This window comes from Aplysia californica, unplaced genomic scaffold (assembly GCF_000002075.1).
Source record: "Aplysia californica isolate F4 #8 unplaced genomic scaffold, AplCal3.0 scaffold00007, whole genome shotgun sequence".
Classification (NCBI taxonomy): Eukaryota; Metazoa; Mollusca; class Gastropoda; order Aplysiida; family Aplysiidae; genus Aplysia; species Aplysia californica.
In genome coordinates this window covers 1,540,513-1,542,102 of record NW_004797277.1, presented here as the reverse complement: position 1 = coordinate 1,542,102, position 1,590 = coordinate 1,540,513, and the positions used below count along the sequence as shown (strand labels likewise).

The window sequence follows — 1,590 nt, the reverse complement described above, 5'->3', positions numbered from 1 at the left end:
GGGGGGGGTATTTCTGTGTTACCTGTTATAAACTGATCAGAGGTTTCTGAACATAATTTAAAAGAACATAATGATGCCAAAACATCATGGAATAAATTTTATTTAAGTATTTAAGTGCTTCACTATTATCAATTTCATCGTCAGTATTCATCAACATCATGATCCTCACTACTTATAAGTAGATCTAGTACTGTAAACATAGATCTAGTACAAAGAAGGGGAATCTTGAAAATATTTTCAGTCAGAGAAATCAGAAATCTAGATCTAGTAAAAGAAAAAACAGAAAAAAGTTTTTGTTACTAATCTACAACTGCTAAAATGTTTCCCTTAGAAGGCTTCACAAGAAGTAACTGAGAAAAAAATAAGGGAAATGATATATGAACAGGGGTTTACTGGCATCATCAATGAAAAGAAAAAAAAAAGATAAATGTTGTTATCAACAAAACTAGAATTTTTTTTAGCCATCCTCTGATTTTTATATAGAGATCTAAAATAAAGAAAAAATTATTATTTGTTATCAACTGAACTTATCTTCTGTGGCGTCAACATTTCAAAAGAAACGTTTTACCAACAAAACTAATTTAACAAGGCTAATTTTCTTAAAACATATTAAGTAGTATAGCATGACTCACCAGCTCCTTGAAACAAGCACTTGAAGAAGGGGGCCATTTTTCGCAGCATGTCATAAATATCCTTGTTTGTAAGTTCAGAGATCAATCACTTTTATTTAAACAGTAAACTGCACTTTTCCTGAACACACAACACATCACACCTAGTACACTCCCGAACACGCAGCTATCTTTAAAAGACCATATAAAACGATCACAAAGCCTTTCACAAAGGGACGTTGATGTTTGACACGTTGTTGTACTTTCTCAAGTCTTGTCAACTACAAAAGTGATGACAACATGTAAGCTACAGTACTTTCATCGATGTCTGTCCCACTTCTGTACTGTTCTCCGTGACCTGGACCCTGAAGTCAGAAAAGAACGTAACTTGAATTTGGGGTAGTCAGCCAAAATCTGGAACTTTGAATTATCCCACGTGAACGCTTCACCTCAACACCCTTAGCTCTACTTTCCACTGACACGACATGAACCTGGCCCTACTCTATTCAACATTTAAAGAGAAAGCTGAATTCCATACTGGTCTCCTGCCCGTATACCTTTAGGCTAAGCCAATCTCAAACACAGAACATCACGACAGAAGGCCCGAGAGAGACAACGTTCAATTTGCCGCGGTTACAGTGCGGTAGGCTACTTCTAAACAACACGCCGGCGAGGATGATTCATGAGCACGTCTGAGTCGGAGCGAGCGCACAGCACACGAGTCAGTCGTTAGCCGCGAAATTCCGCACTCACAGACCTGGCGCCTTTGTTTTATTCCCTTAGAAAAGACTGTAATTTGTCTTAGAAAGACAATTCTCCGAATGATGATGAAGATAATACTAGATCATAGGCCTTATAAAAAATGATGATGATGATGATGATGATGATGATGATGCTTTTCAAACAATGATAATGATGATGATGATGTTGATAATAATAATAGTAAACTAATAATGATAATAAATGATTGCCACTTTCATAA

General features: G+C 36.3%; 1 protein-coding gene across 4 annotated transcripts in view; it reads right to left on the bottom strand.

The window, feature by feature from the left end:
- Nucleotides 1-1,590, bottom strand: part of LOC101862385 — a 70,832-nt gene that overhangs the window by 67,675 nt on the left and 1,567 nt on the right. The window contains exon 2 of one of the 4 annotated variants that reach the window (XM_035969315.1): nt 633-1,397. In XM_035969315.1, coding sequence (XP_035825208.1) covers nt 633-681 — 49 coding nt within the window. In that variant the 5' untranslated portion in view covers nt 682-1,397. The remainder of the gene's footprint in view (nt 1-632; nt 1,398-1,590) is intronic. The other 3 variants (XM_035969319.1, XM_035969322.1, XM_005089573.3) reach the window with 3 other exon arrangements.